General features: G+C 34.7%; 2 protein-coding genes across 5 annotated transcripts; one reads left to right on the top strand and one right to left on the bottom strand.

Moving 5' to 3' along the window:
* Nucleotides 1–3,037: 3,037 nt before the first annotated feature.
* On the bottom strand, nucleotides 3,038–10,097 carry LOC110461482. Of its 2 annotated transcripts, XR_002464135.1 has the most exons (6): nucleotides 9,255–10,097; nucleotides 8,215–8,290; nucleotides 7,238–7,365; nucleotides 6,418–6,489; nucleotides 5,791–5,868; nucleotides 3,038–5,291 (listed from the first exon to the last, which is right to left on the bottom strand). XR_002464135.1 is itself a non-coding variant. In XM_021514947.1 (5 exons), the coding sequence occupies exons 1-5, from the start codon at nucleotides 9,501–9,503 to the stop codon at nucleotides 5,211–5,213; spliced, it is 612 nt and encodes a 203-aa protein (XP_021370622.1). In that variant the 5' UTR covers nucleotides 9,504–10,097; the 3' UTR covers nucleotides 3,038–5,210. The 2 variants fall into 2 exon arrangements, 1 of the variants encoding a protein (XP_021370622.1); XM_021514947.1 differs by lacking the exon at nucleotides 6,418–6,489.
* Nucleotides 10,098–10,135: 38 nt separating this feature from the next.
* Nucleotides 10,136–15,253, top strand: LOC110461481 (NF-kappa-B inhibitor alpha-like). Of its 3 annotated transcripts, XM_021514943.1 has the most exons (6): nucleotides 10,136–10,318; nucleotides 10,644–10,839; nucleotides 12,083–12,451; nucleotides 13,065–13,506; nucleotides 13,866–14,099; nucleotides 14,290–15,253. In XM_021514943.1, the coding sequence occupies exons 2-6, from the start codon at nucleotides 10,775–10,777 to the stop codon at nucleotides 14,305–14,307; spliced, it is 1,128 nt and encodes a 375-aa protein (XP_021370618.1). In that variant the 5' UTR covers nucleotides 10,136–10,318; nucleotides 10,644–10,774; the 3' UTR covers nucleotides 14,308–15,253. The 3 variants fall into 3 exon arrangements, with proteins under 3 accessions (XP_021370618.1, XP_021370620.1, XP_021370621.1); XM_021514945.1 differs by lacking the exon at nucleotides 10,136–10,318 and having other exon boundaries at nucleotides 10,499–10,839; XM_021514946.1 differs by lacking the exons at nucleotides 10,136–10,318; nucleotides 10,644–10,839 and adding an exon at nucleotides 11,110–11,285.
* Nucleotides 15,254–24,182: the final 8,929 nt, after the last annotated feature.

Below are 24,182 nucleotides of genomic sequence, written 5' to 3'. Positions count from 1 at the left end.
GATATGATGTAATAACGCCAAAACGTGGTAATATTTTATTTTTAGATCTTCTCAATCATGAATAACAATACAGAAAATATGTTTAATTTCCAAAAATAATTTAGAAACTAGACTACTATTTGTGTTGTGTCATATAATGCCTATTTTGATGATAAAATTTCACATGACTTCTTTTCAAAAGTGATGTCATGTATGCCATTATGATAGATATATTTAAACGTATACAGTCATTATTAAATGCAACATATGCATTATTTCATTTTTTTATTGCCAAATATATATAAACCGATTTGGACACAAATTAATCAAACATTAATAATCCCCCTAATACTAACACATTAACAAACGTTTGTGCAGCTCAGAATCTTAGATTTTTAACGACTCTATTGCATACAGCAGGAACCAATAAATAATAATAATAATAATATACAACATTTGATATAGGCTAGCTAACATAAGCCACTCTAAAGCGCTTTACAGTACATAGATATACAATTTTATACAGTCAATACAATTAGCATATATATTAATCAATACAATATTGAGGAATTCGCAGGAGCTGCCTTATCAGGCGCTGACTACTAGTCCTATGCCACCTGGCTAATATCTCCCTATGTGTGTATGCCTGCGTGTGTGCTGGAGATGTATTGTGTTCTGTTTGTAGTGGGACCATGTTTCCAACGGTATCATTAATTGTGCCACCTCACTTGAATGCTACAGCACAGATACCGCAACACCCACCTCAGACCATTTTATACTCCAAATGGGTTGTTGGAGTTGTGTGGGCAGGAGAAAAACAATTTTTCTAATATTCCATGCGTACGGCGACTTCGGGGATCGAACCCCGGCCGCCTGCTTGGAAGGCCGGAGTGTTAACCACTCGACCAATCCGCCTACGAACTACAGGTCTTCGTCTGCATTAACATTGACGATGAACTGAAATCCTTTATATGTATTTCAATTTATTATAAATTACTGCTAATATATGTAAATTACATCTTTAACGTCATGCCATTCCACATAAAATAATTCCCCTCTTTCATAATCAGACATCAGCGAAATGTATCTAACAAATATTACTGAGCTCACGGAATTAGATTCAAAGTCTGTGCTGAGCTGTAACATTATATACACAAGCAACAGATTTGCACAAAAAATCCCTAACCATGTTATTATATAATCCAACTTTTATTATATTATAGAACTGAGAGTATATTTAAAAATTCCTAGTCAATGGGACACTGACCTTATTACTCATACTCATATTTTTAAAACTCGGTACTTTTGACGTTTACCATTACTCCGTATCTATATACAGTTCATATATATTATCAGGGCTATATTTGCTTACTTTGTCATCGTATCATTAACGATAGTTAGCTTTGATCTAATTACAATCTATATCTATTACATATTCATAAATGGCGCACAATAAAATTACCATGGTACTTTCTAATTTTGTATATGATCATAACCTATTTTCTGTTTCAAATCATTATGATCTAAAATTCTGATATTAACCAAAGTTGTACCAAGTTCTTTATTACTTAAGTCGGTTGACTTATTAGTTATAACATATATATACAAAACAATACAAAGACAACATACAATATGATATACACACACACACACACACACACCGTGGAGAGTGAACACTAACCAAGATACGACTGACGTGCTGACTTTCAAATGGACATTTCAGAGAATATAAAACATTCATTTCAAAGGTGACCTGTCAAAACGATGGGTCTATAAATCATAATGGCATGTTTTCATCAAACATTTTTATGTTTTTTGTTTAAATGTCATAACTGAAATGCGCTTATGTCGCATATTATTGGAAAGTGGCCTCATTTATATAATTATATAAGTTATGGCACGGACTTAGATAACAATCTAATTCCGTGGTTATTGTAAGGACAGCAAACTCCTATAATACGCTGGAATTCTATTTTCTTTCGAACATATATATAAACGTCTATTAGAATATTTTCCTAAATTTGATGTTGATTATGTATTTATGGAACATGACACTTTATTTTTAGTCCTACGTCATATCTATATATAACCTGGGTCTAAGACGAACGATGATACTGATGATGACGCCAAACTATTTCTATCTGGAACTGCCAGATTGTTATACGACGTGTCTGGTACTGCGTCCTTACCTGGCGTACTAAACCACCTCATCTCGTGATCAGCTGGACACGATCCATACACGTGTTTCTTACGAGTCTACATCACGAGACAACAAGCATATCATTGAACCTTTTTTTTTAAATCGTCTATCGACAGAAATATAACGGTTCCATATTATTTCATTTATTTTGACAATTCGACCAATTTTATGTGGTCCATTTTGGGTCCTTAATGCGTTAAAATACTCGATTTTGTCAAAATTTTAATACAGTGAAACTGGTATGACGAACAATAATAGGTTTCAGGTTCCGAGTTTTTGTTAGGCATGAAAACTATTGAAGGGCAATGACCAGCAATGGCAATGACAATTGTTTTATCCTCATAAACAAAACAGTGTAGAAACAGTGACTACTCCATAGCCGTGTGTTATTTCACGGTTGATCTCTTACAAACATGAATATCATATACTTTATTCCTTCAATAACTCCAAAGAAGGACAAGGTGGAAGTGTGTAGGGGGGCTATCCTAACATTTGTTAGTCAAAATTCATTAAACTATCAGTAAATTTCGGCTGCTCATTTTCCCCCTTTTTTTTCTATTATTTATATATACATCAAAAGTTTAAAACATGTAGGGGTGGGCAGAGGAACCCGAGCATTTGTTACCGCAATATTCATATATATCATCATTGGGCGTGGCATCTTTACCGAAAGTTTATCTAAACCTCTTAAACGTGTAAAATTACTATGAACACCTAAGTTTAGGTCCTAATTTAGCGGTAACAAATTATCAGGTCCCTGTGGGAGTGGGGGCTCAGACACAAGACCCTGTGCCCCTAGCTCCTCCCTATGCTTACTGCTGACACTACAGCCGTTAAGTAAAACTCTAATCCAAAAGATTCAATTCTTTCTTTTATTCCATTAAAAAAGATAACAAGTGTATACACATGAAGACCAACAATTAACTTAGAAAAAGCACTAGATTTATGTTCGCAAGATAGCAAAATACAAATCTAAATTCTTATTTACAGAGATTTGCTTCTTAATGAAATGTACGATCTTAAATATAGACCGTGTCCGAGAGAGTTTTTCTCAGATTTACATTTTTGGAGCGAGAGAGAGTGAAAGCTCTTATAATTCAGAGCTTGTCTTAGATTTGGTCTCAGAGAGAGCTGCTGCACATATACTACTATCGACTGTCTCGGAGAGCTTTTCTTACATTCTTGAAGAGCTCTTCTAGTTCAGAAACAGTTTTTCTTACAATCTCAGAGAGCTCTTATAGTTCAGAAAGAGCTGTTCTTGCAATCTCAAGAGTGCTTTTCTTACATTCTTGGAGAGCTCTTATAGTTCAGAAAGAACTTTTCTTAATCTCAGAGAAAGCATCTTGAAGATTTACATCGTCTCAAAGTGACAGATAAAGAGCTCAAATATTTACAGTCTCTGAGAGAGCTTTTTCTTACAGTATCATATAGAGAGCTCTTATTGATCAGGGAGAGCTTCTCCAAGATTTTATCTCGTAGAGAGCTCCTTCACATAAAGCCTAATATTTACAGTCTCAGAGAGAGCTTTTTCAAAGATTTACAATCTCAGAGAGAGTAAGAGCTATTACAGTTAAGAGAGAGCTCCCTACATAGTCTTATATTGACTCTCTCAGAGAGAGCTCGTCTTAGTCTCAGAGAGCTATTATGTTTAAGAGAGCTTTTCTCTGTCTTGGAGAGAGCTTTTATTAGTTTCACAAAAAGCTTCTTGAAGATTAACATAATCTCAGAAAGAGAGACAGATAGAGTGCTCCAAACATGTAGTCTAATACTGACTGTCTCAGAGAGAGCTCCCATACATGTAGTCTAATATTGACCGTCTCAGAGAGAGCTCCCATACATGTAGTCTAATACTGACTGTCTCAGGGAGAGCTCCCATACATGTAGTCTAATATTGACTGTCTCAGAGAGAGCTCCTTCACGTGTAGTCTAATATTGACTGTCTCAGAGAGAGCTCCTTTATGTGTAGTCTAATACTGACTGTCTCAGAGAGAGCTCCTTCACGTGTAGTCTAATATTGACTGTCTCAGAGAGAGCTCAAAGATTGAATCTCATAAAGAGCTCCAAGATTAACTGTCTCAGAGCTCTCAAGTTTAGTCTTACAGACAACTCTACTGGATTTCATTTCAGAAAGCTCCTCTCAAATTTACAGTCTTTTACAAGAGAGAGCTAATTAGTATCAATGAAAGGTCCTCTAAAATACAGTCCAGCTGAGAGAAGTGCAAGTTTTAGACTCTGCTAACTTTTTCAGTATCAGAGAGCTCTTTCATGATTTACACAGACTTTAAAATAAAGTGATGGCACACAGGCAGCTGCAGAAACAATGGTAATATTTCATACCTTGATTTTTAAGGCAAATGAACAAAAATAACAGAATCCAAAACCTTAGCTCTGTCAATCGTAGACATGTATAATTTACATGGTCTTGGATAAACCTACATCTCAGATCTATCAATAGTACACATCAACCAACACCTCAGCTCTATAAACACTACACAACTAGCATTTACTTGTATGGATAGGGAAACCCAAAGGTAAGCTCTATCAATAGAACTGACTGGATTTTCTAATGCAGCTCTTTAAAATAAGAAATGATGCAACCCACATCAATCAACCATGTCCTAGAGCTCTACACCGAGAAGGTGGTGTGTATCAGCCTATATACTACATAGGTCTCCGGTGTCAGTTAGGAAAATTACCTTTGGTTCATGTCCAGGCATAAAATTACAATCATGTCTATATACACATCAACGATTGGCTTTACTCCATATACACAACACTTATTATACATCATTCTGTCTGTAGTAATGGCACAGATTTTCTATTATTTTATTTGTTTTTAAAACACATCCAGCAGGAATGTAAAATTGTCTTTGTTGCTTCCCTTATTTTTCTCTATATATATTATGACACTGTGTGGAGGTATGATTGTATAACACACATAAATAACGAATATTCCTCCCACTTTCTCTCAAGTGACAACATTTAGCAGTGGTGTCTGCTAAAACTGTTTCCCTGTAACAGTTGTGTGTTTTTAGCTAGAACTGTTTTCCTGTAACAGTTGATGAACATCTCTGTATATGACCTTCAGGGTTTCTAGGTCTGGACTTGACTTCTGAAAGTAGACCAGGTACATCTTCTTATATAGCATACATACCTGATAATAAATCACACTAAAATTCATTAAAAGTATTTATAACTATCAACTTCTTCTCCATATTTATTATGAAACTACTTTGAAAAATCCATACACAAGATAATTGGAAACTATTGCTTTGAAACTGAAAAAAAAAATCATAAAATTAGATCCAGTAATTAATAAGTACATGGCCTTTTAGACCTAGACATTTTTCATGACATTGTGCATTCAGTCATGGACTGTTGGTAACAATGATTGTGGCATTTCGTCCTATCCTATCCTGGTTGTACACATTGGTGTGACAGAAGATCCTCTGTGTCGGGCCTTAACTGGAATAAGTACTTCAAACACAGCTGAATTTTGCTTTATTCTTTTTGATAAAATTGAATAAATCAAACATCACATGATTTAAGTGGAACTTTGTTTATAAAGAATCAATACAGAACTTAATCCTCAGTAGGCATGTATTCCTCACCATAAACAGTGGGTATAGCCGCTCACTGCTGCTACCTCCTTCTTCTAAAACAACAGCAAGGTAACATACCACTTTTTGCTGTGAAAAAAAGAACCAACATTTTTCTTTAACAAATAAACTGGTTTAGAAAAAGATGTCATAAAACCAGAAACCAAGCCATTAATTTTTGCAATAGTGATTTTGAACTAAATCAACCAATGATTAGTTTACAGACATAAGGGTTGTAATAAAGATTGTCGGTAAATTACACGCTAAATTAATTTATTAATATAAACGTATTCATGAAACCGTTCTTGTGCTCAAGCACGACTTCTATTCTCAAACCAATTTTCTTCTACCTTGATTAATCATGCGACACGGACAAAAAATCAAATGTAAATATTTGAAAAGGAAATATGCTTCCGAAGTCTTCCGAAAGCTCTTCCAAATCTTTGACAATTTTCAATTATTTTAGTAATTTGTCATTGGAACAAGGAATTGGACTTGAGCACAGAATCTGCGTTTGAACACAAGACATTTTCATGAATACTGGCCCTGGTGTTACGGAAGTTTGGGGTTGTATTATAGACAGTCTCTAAAAAGGCATCATATATACATCAATATATCGGAAAATTCATCTCTACTTACGTATCATTTCAAAATCAATACTGAAAATTTTTCATCAGCCTTGACATAAATATGGAAGCTGGAATGATGGGTCTGACACAGAGAAAAAGATGTTAAATTGAAATAACAGTTTATTAATTTGTCATAACAACATAATATTATCTCATAAAAATGTAATTGAAATATAACAACTATGTATCTTGTAATTATGACACAGTAATAATGATTTTCTATCTCATAATTACAGCACAGTTATCTTGTACTAAGAATAATCATCGGGTGTAGAGCCAACGCCGTACTTCTGATCTAGGTTCCGTTATCCCTTGCTTGGATACCCAGGGGTATGCAGGGCGATTGAGGAACGGGAAACTAAAGGCAATATTCAATCGCAACAAGCTCAGGATAGGTTGGTTTCTTTGTTGTATGTCTACCGGTTTCGGGCTCCGGTAGACATACAATAAAGAAACCAACCTATCCTGAGCTTGTTGCGATTGAATATTGCCTTTAACTTACTATCTAGTATCAATTAAGTAAATTTAGCTACTATCTATCTTGTAATGACATAGCTACATATGTTGTTATAAATATTTACTTTCTATGTCATTATTTTGAGATTCTAGGTGATAATAGTTAATATTACAACATAGCTTTGTCATTCATTCAAGATGGTAAGTTGTTATAACTGGATAGTACAAAATCACATTCAGAATTAAAATTTTCACAGCTACAGTTAGGTGCTGCATGACTAAAATGTAGTGAAAGTCAAGTACATCCACATGGGATGTACAGGGATACCAACCAGTGTGAAACAGGTAAAATCAATTTTAAATACAGAACTTACCATGGTGATAGCTTCAAGGATAACTATGTCTTTGATTTCGTTGATCTCAAAAAACTCTGCAGTTACTTGTCCAAACCAGTTCTTCATTTTCACATTAACTCCAACAGATGATATAAAAACCAGGGACTCTGAGGAAAGATAAAACATGACATAGGTCTAAATTTTTACTGTCCTTTTCAATGCATAGTTCTTTTTATAAAAGTATTGCATCAGCAGAAACCAACATGAATATATGGTATGAACTGGCCTTTTTTATAGCTGAATATGGGTCAATTTCCCTCTCCACTTTTGGCACAATTTCCCCAAATTTCAGCTATATTTTCCCCCTTTTCAGTAAAAAAAATCCCCACTTGTAGCTAAAATGGTATACAACCACATGATGTCTGTCTTGGTTCTATATTGTGTTTATTTTTTGTCAGTTCAACAACTGAGTGATTTATTCAATTTTCCCTGTGTTCATGTTATCATTGCCGACATATGTTACGACATGGTATACAATATCATAACAGTAAGACATACACTTCATTCTAATGCATATATGTGGTGGTCGATTTAAAGCATCTATAATGAACAGCGAGAAACAAAAATTAAAGATGTCATCCATGCCCCTCTCGTACTCTCTCCCTGGCTCTGACAAGTATGGCCACCCTTTCCCGCCAGCGGTTCATGTGCCTACAGCGCATTTTTTCCCCTTTTTCAAAACAGGTTTTAAATTTCTAAACCTGCATCAATTCCTGACCGAGTCTGGACCAATTATTATAATAATAGTTGGAAATGTAAAATGACAATTGATATATTGACAAGTTTTCTGAAGCTCATTTAATCTCCAAATTTGCTGCACTATTTTTGCATTCAGCATTCACCAAAACAATCAACATTAAAACGGTTTGAATTGCCAGGTGTTGTAACATGCATGCTGAATTACAAATCAAAGCGGGGTAAAAATACTGGGAATGAAGCTGAGAATACAGATATACCTGACTGAATCTGACAACCGAAGATGACTGTAGTCAAAGCTGCTGCCGCACAAACACCTAAAGCAGCAACAAAAATCTGAAAGAAAATGTGACAATTTTATTAATTTTGATATGCATTTAGTAAAGATAGTCCAACCTTAGGTAATATATCCTATATATGGGTGTGTGCTTTAATTGTCTCAAAATAAATATAAGGGGTGTCCATATTTAATAGTTCAGACCTCATGGGCTGAACACTTCTACAATTTACACAAGACACACCCATGGTCATGGTCCCCACCACAGGAATATTGTCCCTCCATATCATTTTGGTGCAAACACTGAAACAGAAAAGTGGATGCCTAAGGATGAAGTTGTAAAAGAAGTGCATCGATTAGGTTGCCTTACAAGCGTCAGCTGTAGGGAATTCCCCTTTAGCTCAGCGGTAGAGCATCAGGCTGGAGAGCCAATGGTCGCGGGTTCGAGCCCCAGCAATGACACTATCTTTATCCCTTTCCCTCGTCCTACTAAAAATTGGTGCCGTTGACCCTCCCCATTGAAGGTAGGAGAACCCTTGGCGGAACCTGGGTTGGTATTTGAAAAAGGGAGGGATAGTGTAAAAGAAGTGCATCGATTAGGTTGCCTTACAAGCGTCAGCTGTAGAGTATTTCCTTTAGCTTAGCGATAGAGCATCAGACTGGAGAGCCAAGGGTCGCGGGTTAGAGCCACAGTGACTGCACTATCTTTATCACTATTCCTCGTCCTTTTACATAGTTTGTTCTGTTTGTTATTGGTTAGATTTTTTCCTGTGCCTCATTTAATACAAACCCAAACCTGTCTTATCCTTCCCCCTTACTTCAATCTGTTACCTTATCCTCTGAAAATGATTAATTATTATATAATATATATATATAGTCTGTCATTTGTGCTGCATTAACCCAAAATCTTTAATTAGTTGAAGGTGGTCACTATATTGTAGAACTAGAACTAGTTTGTCGTATGCTTTATTGAATATCGCTGCTTGCACGCACAGCCGACATAGATGCTTGTTCATAAGTTACCTTTGAGGTGAGGTCGCCAGGAAGGAGTTCATCGACCAAAGACTTAAACTTTACACATCTGTAGAGGCAATGAAGCACCAAATATACAGGTACAAGAGTTACAGCAACTTTAGCTACATTAATGGGAGGCTGCTTTATAGAAATTTCTTTTCCTTGTTGTCCATAACAAACTCGATTGACACATTTGACTGAACGTGTTCTAAAAGACGCGTCCATATCTGCCTGTTGAGGGGAACTTGGTTTTGACATGCCGCTTACTTCATCTTTACTTGCAAAATGGCTGAAAAAAAGTGTCCTCAGTTCAGTGTTTCATCTTAGGCCTTCACTTTATAAGCTGCCACCATGGAAGCGACTTTACATGTCTTTCCAAACTAGTGGGAAATTCTTGCCGACCGGCCTGTGCTGTTGCCGCGAGAGAAGAGGGACAATTCGTTGTGCCGCCTTGGAATTGGGAACGGGAACTGTCATGACCGACATAACCCCTGTACGGAAAAGGGGAATAACTCTTCCTGTTTTACCTCGTGGGCACGGTTCCGTCAGTGTAAATAGTATGAGATGGGCTCTTAAACTTTTCCTCAAATTGATAAAACAAAAAGTGGAAATATATGCCGTTATTCTAGAGATTTGACACATTTTCTTACATTTTTCTCGATAATAGTCAATACACGGATACTTCAGGTGGTAGGTAATTTCAAACATTATTGTCTAAATGTGGAATTTATAGATTTATTTTTTATTATCTAATGATTTAGAAATTGTCGATATTGTGTATTTCAAGGGGGTAAAACTTGTACGCCGCAGTCAACCGTGAAAATCACGGTTTTTCATATATAATTAGATATTGAGTGAAAATTGTTTGAAATTATTGCATAGATTTATAAAAAATATAAACAATAGCGTTAATGAGAAATTAAAATATCTCTATATTCCTGGTACGGGGTTTTTGGACGGGAGCGGGAGCGGCGTAGAAGATTTACCTACCACCACGGAATTCACTGATACTTCAGGAATGCATGTATACAGGCACCGACTTAGATTACATCTAATCTAATTCCGTGATACAGGTAAGCGTTTTCATGAATTATAATATTCAATGCAATTTTGCGCCACAAAATTGCATTCAAAAGTGACTTTAAAGACAAAATCAAGAATATTTACAAATGATTACTGCAAATGTCATTATTGACATTGTTCTTGACATGGGTACCTATACCAACCAACTTCCATATTTTTTTCATTTTGAGGAAAAGTTATATGAATAACTTCTTCTTGTGGATAATAGCAATCCTTCACATAAACTGAAGATTACATGCTATGCGCTGGGAAATGTACAAGGGAATAAGGGTTATTTTTTAGATTTTTAACATATATAGATAAAACTATTTACAGGGTACAGATTTAGAATGTTGAAGACAGGTATGACACAGGGATAGCAGACTTGAATGCTTCCACTGTGTCAGATGATACGGCTGAATGAGGGAGATGATTTCATTGACTGATGGTGCGAGGATAGAAGGAAAATGTATACGTATCTTTTGTGGTCTGTGTGGCTGGATCTGGTTCTACTGTCAGCTGGTATTAAAAGGTTTGTTGGATAAATTGCTAATACATTATTCAAAATTTTGTAAAACATGACCAGTCTGAAGTATAATCTGCGAATGTGAAGGGGAGGCCAATGTAGTGTTTCCATCATTTCAGTTACAGAGCTGGTGTTATGATATCTGTTGCAGACAAACCGTGCAGCTAGGGGGACACCTGAAGTTACAGGGACTGTAGATGATTTTTCACCATTTAATACTACGGACTGTGTTCTGTTGGATAGGAATGAAGAAATCCAGTTAAGTGTGTTGTTCTGTATAACATAGAACCTTAGTTTATAAAGTAGTTGGGGGTGAGAATCCTTGTCAAATGCTTTAGCGAAGTCCATAATTATAACATCAGTCTGGAAGTTGTTGTTCTGTGTGGAGGCAGGATCCTGGATGACAGAAATTAGCTGTGTTTCACAAGATCGAGCTGGCCAAAATCCATGTTGTAAGCCATATAAAATTTTGTTGTTTTCCAAATGTTTCATAATGTTACTACACGAAATATGTTCGAGGAGCTTACAACAAATGCAGGTGAGTGAGATGGGATGATAGTTTATAGGATTTTGTTTATCACCTTTTTGAATACAGGACATACATCAGCATGGTTCCAATCATAAGGTACTGCGCCCGAAGTTAGTGATTTTTCAAAGAGTAGGGAAAGAATTGGTGCTTACAAAAGATTTAGATTCTTTAAGAATTCTGCCATGTATTTCATCGGGACCAGTGGCTTTGTGGGGATTGATGTTGTTAAGTAATTTTTCAATGCCATAACGTCTCTAAGTGAGTTAAACACGGAATCTAAGTACAGTACCGTCTCTGCTATAACTACGGGGTTGTATTTGGGTGGCTTATTAATACATAATCATATCGTAAAGTTAAAATAAATAATTTTGTAGATTATTAAACCCATGCGCTGAATAAACGGGAAAACCCCTATTGGGGATTTCCCATTCAAAACGAGGCCTTACTAATTGGGAATTTCCACGTTACACAGGTTCATATATATTGTTAGTTAGTCTCGAGAACATTCATGATACATATGTAAGGATCAACGACGGAACCAAGTAAAATAGCACTTTTGAGTTTATTTAACAGGGATTAGCCTGCAGGTCCGAGAGAGACTAGGCCTACCGAGTACATTTCTGAGAGTGACAGCTGTATACTGGCTGTTGTCGGCCATTTTGTAACTTGTGGAATCTTTTGTGTTATATAGTGCATAATGTATAAACACAATCATTACAGTGACATAGAAATAGATGGTGGAACTATTTGCAATGCAACACAAAATTTCGAGTCGGATTTGGGAAGTGATGATCTTGATACTGATTGTGCACCACATATCGAACATAGATCTACACATTTCCATGCAGCACATTTTCCATCAAAAGTCCAAGGGCACGTTTCTGAGGTCTTTGACTCCGGTATTGGGGATAGTTTGAAAAGCCAGGATTTAGGAAAGCATTTCCAGGATATGCAAATTTATGATTCTTACAATGAGGAGCCCGAGACGAAGTGTCGTGAGGTAAACAATGAGACCCGTGCTGAACCTGCGGAGTATCGTCCCACCACTCAAGAGGAAATTGTGTACGACCAGGACGAAGAAGGGGACACGTAAGTATTTATATGCATTCATTTCTGCGAAAAGGACNGGGGGGGGCAGAGGTTTCTCTAACTGAACATTGACAAAAGTGATCATTGCGCCGAGAAAGGTTGCGCGTCATTCAAGTATGTATAGTTTTTCTCGTCGGCCAAATACGAGCGTTTCATTGGTTGAAATAGTCACATGGTCTTTTCAACGCAAGTTACAACAGCTCGAAGTATGGTAAGCTTAAAACCAAGTGTGAATATTAATTTCAAGTATTTAGATATACGTTGACAGGAGTATCTCAAAGTCATTTTTGTTTTATGTAAAAATGTGATACATTTATCTTCTTATTTGTTATGAGGGAAAACTTGTTCGTGTTTTTAAATACTATAAGGACCTCGCCTTATTCGTTGCTAAGGCCTCTCTGCTAAGGCCAATTTAACATTTGAAAATAACTATACAGTTGAAAAAAAAATATATATCTAGAGTAATATGGTATAAGTTTTATTAGCAATAATTCAACATAAGAACTAATTCACTATAAAATTAGATGATTTGTTGAACTGTTGTTGTTGTTGGTATGTTATTTTTTACTACAAAATTGACTATTTATGTAGATATTTGCTTTACATTTTACAGGCAACTTCATTTGGCCATTATCCAGAAAATACCAGTACTGTGTCTGTACTTCATCAATCTTGTCCCTCAATTCTATCTCCTGAATAAGCAAAACAATTTGATGCAGACACCCCTCCACCTGGCAGTGATGACAGGAATGGCGGACATTGTGAGACGTCTGATTGTGGCAGGAGCTGATATAACGCTTCGTGATCACAGGGGCGACACCCCTCTGCACATAGCGTCAAGAAATGGTGACAAAGAGATCGTCAGATTGCTCTTAGATCCAGTGTCCTATGAGGAAACGCTGCAAAATTCATACAAGATCCCATACCAAAAAATTCCACAAAATTTGGAGCTTAGAAATTATAATGGCCAGACGTGTCTACATGTAGCTGCAGAGGGTACATTTTTAGAAGCGCTACATTTGCTACTGTGCAAAGGATCCAACATCAATACAATGGTAGGTACACTGGTAGCCTCATTAGGGCGTGTTTTAGTATCAGAAAGGAAAAAAGTAGTTGTCGAGAGTATTTAGGTTGGAAGTTGATTAAGCTCAGTCAAAGTAAATCTTTTGTCCAACTTGAAAAAAAACAACACTTTTTATAGATGATACTGTTTGATAAGATATTACCTGATGTTAATCATTTAAAATCATATCAATTGCCTACAATGGACCCAGTTCAGTTTCGCTGTAGCCTACACCTGGAAAAAGATGTCCCACATTGGTTACAATTTCATTTTTTTTGTTATATGTATAAAGTTTTACACTTCTTCAATTAGGCCTAAGTGCATTCTAAACATTGTTCTCTTTTGTTACAGGACGGTAAAAGTGGGAGGACAGTATTACATTATGCAGCAGAAACTAACAACAGACATCTCTTGGAGTTTCTCCTCCAAAACTATAAGGTCAAGGTTAATGCAAGGACGTATGGAGGTCAGACACCTCTGATGCTTGCCCAAGGTCGAACACACAATGCTGTTGTCCAGAGGCTGATGCAGGCTGGAGCAGTGTTTGAACATCCACAGGAAGATTCCGACAGTGATGATGATATGGTAATTATTAAGTGGTTTCTCATTTGATAAAGTTGAGATATATTTTAGTACTATAATTGGTGTTCAATGGAAGCAGTGCAATAATAACTACAGGGCTATAATGTAAAAATATTTAAAAGTCAAATTGAATGACATTTCTATAGCTGTAAAGCAGTAAAAATATTCAGTGCATTACTCTTTGTCTTTTCAGGATGAGTCTTCTACGTAGCTATGATATTATGTCCAGCCCTGGACATAACATGTAATCCTTCTCAAGGTCATTGCACAGTTCAAGGACAAAGAGAGGTCGGGCTACCTGCAGCATGACAACCCACCTCTGTAACCCAGCAGAGCTAGGTAGCCTCCAGCACAGCCAAGCTGAAAGACGGCCGGAGGGATTCAGCGTCCAGGAAAATATTGCCAGTCATGACAATTTGTCTGTAGTTCTGATTGTTTTATATTTGTTCTACATTGCAAAATGTTCTGTGGCAACTGTATTTTAGACCATGCCACCATAGTTTAAAACAAGAATAACTACATGATTAGTCAAATCACTGCAATAAAGTATCATTAATCAGACCAAAAGGAACATGATTCATCTTCGACTGAAAAGTGACAACATTTAATCTTTATGGTAATCAGAGCACTGATCATGAGAGAAGATCACAAATTACTTCATAACAGACAACCAACTATAAATTTATTGTGTCTGTGCACTTGGATACACAAAGAACTGATTCATCAGGACATGGATACACAAAGTACAGTTTTTCACTAGGACACAAAGAACAGTGATTTACTAGGACATGGATACACAAAGTACAGTGTTTTATTAGGACATGGATACACAAAGAACAGTGATTTATTAGGACATGGATACACAAAGTACAGTGATTCATTTGGACATGGATACACAAAGTACAGTGATTTATTAGGACATGGATACACAAAGTACAGTTTTTCACTAGGACATGGATACACAAAGAACAGTGATTTACTAGGACATGGATACACAAAGTACTGTGATTTATTAGGACATGGATACACAAAGAACAGTGATTTACTAGGACATGGATACACAAAGAACTGTGATTTATTAGGACATGGATACACAAAGTACAGTTTTTCACTAGGACATGGATACACAAAGTACAGTGATTTACTAGGACATGTATGTCATTACTTGGTACCTGTTCTGTATTTGACACCGGAAGGAGAGACCCTGCCTTGTAACTTCATACACACTTATAGCATATATAGGACATACACATTGTAACTGAGGGGTGTTTCTTATACTGACCATTAACCATATCAGCTGTAGAGGGATTCACTTTATTGATCATATTATGTTACTTTTGAAAAACAATAGGAGATTCAATTTAACTTTACAATTAATTTTATCATATATAAGGAAAACATAAACTTCTGTACAAACAAATAACAAATTAGTTATTACAAATTAGTTAACATAAGTACATTTAATTATTATAATCATGTTAAATTACATATAATTAACATTACCATTTTTACAAGTGATGTAATAGGTAACAATTCACATGTGATGAAGAGAGGTAAACTTTATAAACAGATTGGTGTAGCACAAAACGAGTCATATTGTGTCTGATTAAGTTTGTGCTTGTGTAGTATTTTCCTGAAGCGTTTTCCTGATTGTTAAACAATATGTTATTGTGTTAAGGAATGTAAGACAACATTTTCCAACATATGTAACTATTTGATAACCTCAACCAAGAGTGTTTAAATTCAGTGATCTTGGAGGTGTCGCCGTAATGATGTCAGCAATCCTGTCAAAGAACACTGATCACATGGTGATCAACGTGTTGAGGATTGAGAGGAAGCATACAAACATGTAAACACTTCAAATGATGTGTCTTCTTGTGATAACAATGAACTAACTAGGGAATTAGTGATGATGTCATGGACAGTAAAAAAAAGTAAGCTATGAGTGAGACAGGGTGGTGCCTCGAGAGTAAGCTAAGAGTGAGACAGGGTGGTGCCTCGAGAGTAAGCTAAGAGTGAGACAGGGTGGTGCCTCGAGAGTAAGCTTATGAGTGAGAGAGGGTGGTGCCTTGAGAGTAAGCTATGAGTGAGACAGGGTGGTGCCTTGAGGGTAGTGTATATATCACTTGAGATCACTTTATTGTTTTATAGCTTAACTGGTGAGAAAACAGCTAATTTTTTTATTATGATTTATTTTTCATGGTTTTAAAAACTGAAAAAGGTAAAAAAAAAAAAAAAACCAGAAAAGAATGAAAACATTAAAAAAAAACATTAAAATTTTATTAAATAATTGAATAATTGTTTGTTGATTTTTTTTCTGGCTATTTGAAATGTGTTATTTGTTCCGAACTGCCAACTTCGATGTTTACCAGTAGTTTACTTCAACTGTTTTACCCAAGTTTGACAAGTTTATTGTTTTCCCGAGATACTAGAATAAGAGAAAGGTATCTCCTAGTGATTACAATGCACAACATGAGGTATCGGGGTATATAATACACAGTCAAATATAATCTTTATTGATGGGAAATTATTAATGCATAATTCCGTTGAAGCTGCATAATCAGTTTTACAGGAAGAATTAAAACATTAGAACCAGTTTATTTTAAAATAAAAACAATTTTCCTTGAAGCAATGAAGAATAATTTCTGAAAAATTTGGTTTTACATTCAAGAAAATCTTCAGTAAAAAAATCTTCCAGCAAGGCCCTGAGCACGTTTATCAGTCCCAAAACGCCCTAGAACTACATGAAGTTGCCTTCACGTGCACGATTCTTGTCTTCATGATGTGAAGGGCCTATGGCACCTTTCCCCAACAATTTGATTCAGAAGGCCATTAGTAACCTCTTTTACCAGTGTCTAGTACCAATGTGATGGTGTAGACATGTGCTGGTTCATTTTTCCAATCCATACCAGTTACTGGGTATACTATGATATGAGTTGGACTTTCACCTCGTCCATTGGAGATGACACGGTTTCTACGTGTGTACTACATGCACAATGTTTTATGAAGGCCGTCAGCTGATCGTAAATTTACCCATCCTTCAAATATATCTGCCTATTATGCAATACAAATGTGTACGATTTTTTTGCCATACTTAAAATCTTACATGTATTTCACAATGCTTTGCATGCCATATTCTAGAACAACTCGTCACAAGTGTCAATTTCGTTTATACCTATATTGTTTACGACCCGGATAGGGGCCTGTTTGCAACTATATCGTGATCCGATGCGTAGAGAGTAAAATGAAATTGAAAGGGTCTAGATCAACAATCCGAATAAACATGCCACCCGAATGATAGAATCATTCTGGAAGTGTAATCGGCCCACCTCGCTTATTCACATTTCATGTCGTTGTACAAAATTACTTCATATCGTTGGAAAGTCTGGAAAAAATCTTTTCAACATTTAAAGCATTTTCCTCCCGCAGACATGATTTATGTGTCCTCCAAAAGCACACTATTTCGATGTTTGGAAGTTTTTCTTGGTCGTTGTGTCACCTTTTCCTTATTTTTGAGGCTGACATAGATGTTGTTCTATTTAGTATTTTATTTTTGATAACAAGACGAATATCAGGATAATAATATTTTTTAAACACTGAAAATAAACGGCACTAAAACCTTTAACATAGTTCATGACATTCATTTGACTATTAGTATCCTGATATAGTTTTTAAATCAATTATCGGTTTGCCCGAACCTTAATGTGTATAGTTAATAGAAAGCTATAGTTTCCATGTTTGGCCACCGATTTATTTGTCTTCGTCTCTCATTTTCTGTCCTCTTGGAGTTCGCTGCCTTCAGTGCGAGCTAGCAACTCAGTTAATTGTTTCTCTCCATTTAGAAAACAACATTTTGAAATAATAGTAAAACTAGACCCCGACCATTTTCTCGGAATCAATAAGAAGATCAGTCAAGCTTTCTGAAAGCACTAACATGCGAAAAATCCCAAAAGGTACTTGGACTACTTTCAGTAGAAACTATAAAGGCGTTGGAAGTTCATCTGGATTTATTGTTGGATTTAACACAAAACCCCTACATAATTATGTACATATTGTGTCATTGAGTCGAACGCAGCGTACGAAACTAAAAGGAAACCTTCACATCACTCATTCTGACAAAAACTAAAAGTAAAACTGATCATATATCAGTTTCCAGGGAAAGAGTTTGTAGATCGATCTGTTCAGATAGTTAAAGGTTTTTATCTCTGTAAAGATAACTGGTTTTGTATTCAGTGTACAGATAACGAGTGGTTTGGCTTGCTATACAATGTACCTGGTCTATTAGGACTGTTTTAACAACCACACATCATATCTCATATCTAACGCCATAGTAATCGTATATTATACCGTTCGGTATTTGATTCGCTGTTGTCATTACATTATGTATTTTTGCCATTATGTGATGTGATTTATAATTATATGACGTGCATTTGTTACCATATGGTATGTGCTTATGTCATTTATATGATGTGCATTGATCACTGTAGGATGGGGTTTTATAATGACATTATTTTATGTTAATTACTGTGGGATGGGGTTTTATAATGACATTATTTTTTGTTAATTACTGTGGGATGGGGTTTTATAATGACATTATTTTATGTTAATCACTGTGGGATGGGGTTTTATAATGACATTATTTTATGTTAATTATATATTTTTCTGGCGTTACATGGTGTCCTAACACTATTATATCAGAATGTCCCGCTATCAACACACTCTTAATTTAAATATTCTCAAAATTCTCATTTCCTCTGAAATATTTTAACCATTTCATTTAACGTTTGAATAAATACTAGCTCGAATATTTTTTCATTTACTCTGATATGTTTTAACCATTTCAATTAAATTTCTCATTTTCTCTGAAAGATTGTACCATTTCATTTAACTATCTCGAACAGTTCATGATTTCCTCTAAACTGTTTTATCATTTCAATAAAGTTTGGATAAATATAGCCTTAAAATATATATCTGATAACGATACTCGAGAACGTTCTTCGCGTTAAAATGTTAAAAGTAATTCCGGAGTTGGGAGTTTTCGCCTTTGCATGCATAGGTTGATCAAGATTAAGGTTAATTTTTTTTTTTTTTTTTTTTTTATAGTGAGAATGCACGTTTCGCTATATGTGAGTCATTATGTTATATTATACAATATGTATGTCTACAGTAATGAATCCATAATATGTTATTTCCTGGTTTAGCTGGGTTTTATCAAGTTACCTACATGTATTAGAAACACTGTAATCTACAAAACCCGCGTACTTAACATTTAGCCTGTCATAAACCACATACTGATTGCGTCTATTTTCCCCCACTATAGCACGAATCACCGGTTACAATTTTCGCGTTTTTTCTCTCTAAAACCACAAGCAAATATAGACACGTATACCAGGAACTAACCCCTATAATTATATATACATGATTTATAAATCCAGAAAAAACAATTTATTTTCAATTGAAAATTTACATACTATACCGTTATTTCATTTGAACTTATGTTGTCAAAAACTCGATATATTACAATAAGCGTAATAAAAATATGCTATTTATTGGCCCCAAGTACTGATCATCTCTTCAAGATAAAAATACACTACTAAAGCAAAAATTTCTAGACGGAAAATTTACTAAATATTAGCGAACATGCACCTTGACTCATCTGGTCAATTTACTCGTGGACACAGTATGAAACTGTATTCCTTGTCTGTCACATACAATATGCCTCGTGATGAGTAAAGCAATGAAACACATTGACTGAGAAAAACAAAGGAATTCGTTATCAATATCCGTTATAAGTAATTCTGACTACATGTATGTATGATTGGTACTAACTCAAGAGATAGGAATTTTCTATTGACATTGCTCATCCTCTATCATCAGGTAAACCCGCACACGGATATTACATCCCATTATAGGGACTTCAAGTTTTATAAATGAACATTTCCTGATAAAACCGCAAAAATTACTCAGCTAGATATATACACTTAAAGCGCCGGCAAGACTGTTATAGTCCATCTATCTAACTTTAACTTTTAATTAAGTCAGCACGCTATTTAAAGACATCCAGACAAAAGAAACTAGGACAAACAACCATAACAATTCTACCTTTGAACTCACACACGAAAGAAAAGCACGACGTCAGGCTATTACCGACGTAGATGTCTAAAATTGAAGAAACACGTTGATCTAATTAAAAGGGAAAATATGGAAAGATCTAGATCACTTTCAACGTCAAGGTGCGAAAGAAGTCAAAATAACTGAAAACACTTTTTAATATTTATTTACTATTGTAGAATGGAGACAAGGCACCTTTATTGTCACTCGAGTAAGATGTAATGTTTTTTGTTTGTTCTGGAGAACTACTTAAATCTCAGTTAATCGCACACTTCATTTAAGACAACAATGACGGGTCCGTCTACAACGTACCCTAACAATCACGACGACTCTAATTTTATAATCATTAATTTCCCTTTCCTCAGCATTCTCAAATGTCAACAGCTGTATACAGGACAGTCAGTTAGTATTGCGCCTAACAGTTCGCAACTAAGTGGCTACACTGAAAACGAACACATGTTTGTCAAAAATCTCCAAATAAAAGTAAGTATAGGTCTCAATCTAACTTAAACATTTCAACTGTATTGGGTAGTTGATGACCAGTTGTACCTTACCTGTCTAAAGTGTTCCAGTTTTAGGGCGACGAATGTTAAAAAGGATGGTAATGTTTTGTTTTTTTTGTTTTTTTTTATTCAAATTTTTGTTGTCACATTCAAAACATATGAAAATATGTAATATCAGTAAGAATAATAAAAGGCCACTGTACGTATGTTATCTATATCTTTGAACAGAACTTGCATCTATAAAAAATAATTACAGCAAATACAAATATAAAAATTCATACTGCTACATTGCTACATTAATTTTGACATATTTCATGAGTGATTTAACTCTGAAAATTGTATCGAAAAACAAAATGCTTACAACTCCAATCATGCTTGCAACTCCAATCATGTATCCATATTTAGCATTCTGTCAATGAAATTCCATTTTTGATTTACCATAATCTTTTTTTTATTGGAATATGTAACAAGTCCACACTCTTCTACTTTTTTTTGTATAAAAAAACATGGAAGTTTTCCATTCAGTAATTGTAAGGGTTTTCCTCTCTAATTTGCACAAATATATGTAATATTTTAATATTAAAATCAAGAAATTTATTTCATATTCATTTTCAGTTTCAAAAATTCCAAACAACATGATTACTGGGTCTCTTGATAAGTCTATTTCATATTGTGACCTCAAGAGATACATAAAGGATGACCAAAGAGATTGTACATGACAACATTCCCATAGTAAATGTATTAATGTTTCTCTTCCCTCACCACAGAATGTGCATCTTTCTGTTTCACTCAATTTACATTGCATTAATTTGGTATTAGGATATAGAATTCTATGAAAGAGTTTGAACTGAAAATTCTGAAGTTTAGTGTCATCTGTAATATATCTCGAAATTGAATAAAACTTACACCAGGATACTTTGGGAATGTTTACATGTAAAATTTCCTGCTATGCATCTTGACTTTTCTTTGGTATTTCTGTGACTGATTTCAGCATAAATTTATAAAAATAGTTTGTAACTTTTTCATGTTTCTTCAAATACTGAATAAATTTACATTGTTTTGCCTCAATTGGTTCATTTCTTTGAAATAAAAGTAGTTTCCATGATCTTGGTATTGCATTTAAAATTCCAAAAAATCAATGAAATTAACCGCCAAACTGAATTTCTCACAAAAGTATTCATGTGTTAAAAAACTACTGTTTTCAACAAGATCCCCAATAAAAAATCTCTTTTTCACACCAATGTTTATAAATAAAAATCTTATTATCAATTTTAATGAAGTTATTATACCAGATCGGCTGAGAAGCAACAGTGTCTGTGGTTGTGGGGAGTTCTTCACCAGTTAACTCTGCCCATGTAGTGAATATTTCTCTCCAAAAGATATTTAAGAATTTTTAAAAGCCCTTCTTTTTTCGTTTTAACGACTATAGGATGTTAATGTTAATGAAGGACGGTAATATGGAATCCCAAAAATATGTCGATTTCTAAAATAATACTGATCAATATTGCAAGTTTTCAATGGTTAAAACCAGGGGCAGTATTATACGTCCCTGTTAAAACATAGAAAGATAAATGAGTGTAACATTAATATTGCACCTTTGTTCATTTTGCGTGTCTCTTATAATCACAGTTTCAAAATTCAATTAATTTCAAAACGGTGCAGAGAGCGTAAGTGAGCGTTACCCTAGAGAATCGAGGATGAGATTATGTTTACATTTAACAAGAAAATATACCGTCGTAGAATAGAACTCTAAGCAACACCAGTTTCACATACTAAAACTGTGGGGAAGAATTGTTTATCGGGACCTTTTAGTTGTTTTGTAGAGATGTTCCATCCAGATTAATTTATGCAATAAGTATTTTTTGACAATTACCAGCAAACTGTCAAATTCATTCATTCAAATTGTAAGATGCCACACAAATGTAAATTGTTTCTCCTAATGCTACACAAATATTGTGATACAACTTTTATCTCTATTAATTGAGAGAGAAAAAGTTAAACGGCCAGTCATAAAACCTGACTGGTACTGATAAAAAACCGAGTTTTTTTCTATGACATAATTGTCCAAATGTTTTGACAAAACTCATACAAAGACTTTCCCTACTTTAGACTTTAGAGAAATTGGCCTATAATTGGACACACAATACTAACATCTGCTTGCTTTCATATATCGGGACGAATACAAACATGCAGTATTTATTGAATATTAGCTCTCTATGTTTACATATCAAGTTTCTCGATATTTTAACATAATTATACTAACATATTCAATCCTTGCCCAAAGTACTTAGTTAAACATTTAGACCTTGTTTTTCGTCATCTACTACAACAATGTTACATCTTCTGATCTAGGACTAAATCATGTAGGTATAGACTGAGACGAACAATAGTGGTCCATAAATGTTTAAACTAATTTCTACTGTAAATTTTGATCAAATGAACATTATTTTTAAATGAAGTTAGGATTACTTTTGTAGAAATATGATCTGCCATTTTTTAATTTTATTTATGATATTGGAGTTTGTTTTAAATATATTTATATCTGTTGTTCTATTTATAGTTCTAGCATTGTATGTAGTCTATCTCTAAAACATTTTTCTGAAGTTTAGAGGTTATCCGAGGTTGAAAATTTGGTCTTGTTGCAACCTCATATGATGGTATGCAAGTTTTGGGTAGAATTCTGTGCTGTATCACTTGATTCATTTTCAAAAAAGAATTCCAAATTCGATTGTTTATATATCCATATCAACGTTGAATTAATGTTTTTTGTGCTTTGTTTCTTTTTTTATTGTTAGCGCTTTGGCTTACTTGTATCATTTTATTTAAACATTCTTTACTTGTTTATGCAAAATAAATGTCCTTAAATTATTAGTAAATATAAAATCATTCGATAATTTACGGTCAGATTATTATACTCTCTATAATCTTACCTTTTCAGGAAGGAAAGAAGTGACATTTGTGATAGTAATATTGCTATTAAAACTACTTGAAATAATATTTACACAATATTGACAAGAAAGGGGAAAATCTCATATTCTTTAAATTCCTGACGTTATTCATGTCTACTTCTATTTGAACGTATTGATACTACTTTTTTTGTCCGAGTGTTATATTTCTTTTCATGTATGTGTTTATGCTTTTGCTGTTTTGCCTTAAATCCAACCACACACCGTCGACATTTATCATATATTCAACCCTATTAATCATTAGGTCTCATAATATTAGAAATATTGTTTTTTAAATGCTTTTCATGTTATATAGATCGTCATATTCTGTGATTACCAATATCAAAGTTAATAATTTCCTACAAACTGTCACAGACCAGTGAATAATGCAGTGATCAACGGACTTCAAGTGTTGTACATTGTCATCCTCCCGTCTTATGCTGGTCAGTTCTTATATTATTAAAACAAAATTCCGACTCGCCGTACTTGTGGTTTCGTTACTGACGACCATTTTCACTTTTTATTAA

Source organism: Mizuhopecten yessoensis, unplaced genomic scaffold (genome assembly GCF_002113885.1).
Source record: "Mizuhopecten yessoensis strain PY_sf001 unplaced genomic scaffold, ASM211388v2 scaffold10621, whole genome shotgun sequence".
In the NCBI taxonomy this organism is placed as follows: domain Eukaryota; kingdom Metazoa; phylum Mollusca; class Bivalvia; order Pectinida; family Pectinidae; genus Mizuhopecten; species Mizuhopecten yessoensis.
This window is presented reverse-complemented; position numbering and strand designations above follow the sequence as displayed.